The sequence below is a fragment of the Otolemur garnettii genome, unplaced genomic scaffold (assembly GCF_000181295.1).
Source record: "Otolemur garnettii isolate 467f Iridium unplaced genomic scaffold, OtoGar3 scaffold00003, whole genome shotgun sequence".
Classification (NCBI taxonomy): Eukaryota; Metazoa; Chordata; class Mammalia; order Primates; family Galagidae; genus Otolemur; species Otolemur garnettii.
The window spans coordinates 37,912,183-37,915,021 of NW_003852398.1; the positions used below are offsets into that span (position 1 = coordinate 37,912,183).

The 2,839-nt window shown below is 42.9% G+C and overlaps 1 protein-coding gene across 1 annotated transcript in view; it reads left to right on the plus strand.

Annotated features, from left to right (window-relative positions):
• NME5 (NME/NM23 family member 5) overlaps positions 1-2,839 on the plus strand; it is a 19,686-nt gene that overhangs the window by 12,310 nt on the left and 4,537 nt on the right. The window contains exon 3 of the mRNA XM_023514682.1: positions 445-458. Within this exon, the coding sequence (XP_023370450.1) occupies positions 445-458 (14 nt within the window). The remainder of the gene's footprint in view (positions 1-444; positions 459-2,839) is intronic.

Consider the following 2,839-nt stretch of genomic DNA (forward strand, 5'->3'; position numbering starts at 1 on the left):
GCTTCCCAAGTAGCTGGGACTACAGGCACCTGCCACAGCGCCCAGCTATTTTTTTTTTTTTTAAGAGACAAAATCTCACTTAATCTCTCTTGGTAGAGTGCTGTGGCATCACACTGCTCACAGCAACCTCCAACTCCTGGGCTTAGGCGATTCTCTTGTCTCAGCCTCCCAAGTAGCTGGGACTATAGGTGCCTGCCAGGACGCTCAGATATTTTTTTGTTGCAGTTTGGCCAGGGGCCAGGCTTGAACCCGCCAACCCTGGTATATGGGGCTGGCACCCTACCCACCAAGCCATAGGAGCCACCCATGCCCAGCTATTTTTTTGTTGCAGTTGTTGTTTTAGCTGACCTGAGCTGGATTACCCACTGAGCTACAGATGCCACCTGGAATTTATGAATTCTAAATAAATTTCATTTTCTGAGCACTTGATCTATTATTTTTTAGTGCTAACAGACTTGGTAACAGTATGAAGCTGACCTGACAATGACGTGTCAACTTTCCACTGCACTGGCCCTTCAGCCTGCTTAATAATTGTTCCTTTGCTTGTGTCAATCTCTCAGGTGAAGGCCTACTGCTTTCCTTTCTGTATAGCCTTAAAAGTTTCTTATTTGTTTATTTATTATTTTTATTTATTTATTTGAGCCAGATCTATGTCACCCTTGGTAGAGTGCCATAGCATTATAGCTCACAGCAACCTTAAACTCTTGGGCTTGAGCAATTCTCTTGCCTCAGCCTCCCAAGTAGCTGGGACTATAGGCGCCACAATGCCTGGCTATTTTTTTGTTGCTGTTGACATTGTTTGGCTGGCCCAGGCTGGGTGCAAACCCACCACCCTTGGTGTATGTGGCTGGCACCATAATCCCTATGCTATGGACTGAACCTTCATTTATTTTTTTTAATCAAGAGATAGTTAAAGAGCAAGAAGGCCCCTGATTCTAAGCAAACACAAACTACTTTTTGAAATAGATATTTATATACAGGTGGATTTGTCTACTTAACATATTTTTGTTTTGCCAATCTGTCACATATCCCATATGCGTTCCTTTGAGTTACCTTTTTTTCCTTTCTAATACACTACTTTTTTTTTTTTTTTGAGACGGAGTTTCACTATGTTGCCCTCAGTAGAGCGCTGTAGTGTCACAGCCCACAGCAACCTCAAACTCTTGGGCTTCAGTGATTCTCTTGCCCCAGCCTCCCAAGTAGCTGGGACTATAGGCACCTGCTATAACGCCCGGCTATTATTGTTTAGCTGGCCCGGGCTGGGTTCGAACCTGCCAGCCTTGGTGTACGTGGCTGGCGCCCTACCCACTGAGCTACGGGCACTGCCATGAATTATCTTTTTCTTGAAAACTATTTGTTATAGAAAATTTCAAACATATGGGTGGCACCTGTGGGGAGGATGAGGCAAGAGGATCTCTTGAATCTAGAAGTTTCAGGTTGCTATGAGCTATGTGTGTGCTACCATGCCCAGGTAGTTTTTCTATAGAAGAGACAGGGTCTCACTCTTGGTTGGGCTGGTCTCAAACTCCTGAGATCAAGCAGTCTACCTGCCTCAGCCTCAGGAAGTGCTAAGATTACAGGTGTGAGCCAGCAGGCTTGGCCTAGCACACTACATCTCCTTGTGAAAAATGTGATCTCACCTTATGTATGAAGTGTTCTGTTGAATATCACATTGAATGCAAGTGTCACCACCTCCTGAGATAAGAGACATGATTTTATACATTATGTGCAATGTAGCAGGGGTTTTGCCTAGTGTTTCACTTTTAGAGTGCCACGTACTCAACAAAGAATATAATAAAATGTATTTATTTTATGTTTTTCTTTTCAAATTCTTGTTCCTTGAATTTTTCTAGGTAACATATACGAATTTCATGCAAAATTAAAAAATTTCAACCTCTGGCATAAATGGGTTAAGTGTTAGAAGTCTTTTCATTTTTGACAACATAGATGAACCTGGAGGACATTATGTTAAATGAAATTAAGTCAGGCCCAGAAACACAAATACTGTATGTGCTCACTTAGACATGGAATCTAAAAAAAGTTGAAGTCCCTGGGCACCTGTAGCCCAGTGGTTAGGGTGCTGACCACATGCTCTGGGGCTGGGTTTGAACCCATCCCGGGCCCTGCTAAACAACAACAACAAAATTGCAGGGTGTTGTGGCAGATGCCTGTAGTCTCAGCTACTGGGGAGGCTGAGACAAGAGAATCACTTGAGCCCAGGAGTTTGAGGTGGCTATGAGCTATGGTGCCATGGCACTCTACTGAGGGTGATAAAGTGACACTGTCTCAATTTAAGAATAAAGAAAGAAAATTGAATTCATAAAAAATAGAGAATAGAATGTTGATTATCAAGGTATGCAGGGGAGGGTGGAGGTAAAGATGTTGGTCAAAGGACACAAAAGTTTAGTAGAGAGGAAGAATAAGTTCAAGAAATCTGGGTGGCGTCTATACCTCAGTGGATAGGGTACCAGCCACATACACTGAGGCTAGTGGGTTTGAACCCAGCCCAGGCCAGCTAAAAAAAAGGCAATGACAACTGCAATACAAAAATAGCTGGGCATCATGGTGGGTACCTGTAGTTTCAGCTATTTGGGAGGCTGAGGCAAGAGAATCACTTGAGCCCAAGAGTTTGAGGTTGCTGTGAGCTGTTACACAATAGCACTCTACCCAGGGTGACAGCTTGATACTCTCTCAAAAACAAAAATGGTGATTATAGTTAAGAACAATGGATTGGCTTGTTTGCAGTAATGTTTACAATTAATTGATTACAACCAGTTACAGATTCCTTTGTTCTTTCTCCACTCCCACTGCTTCACTTGACTAGCCTTAAAAAAAAAAA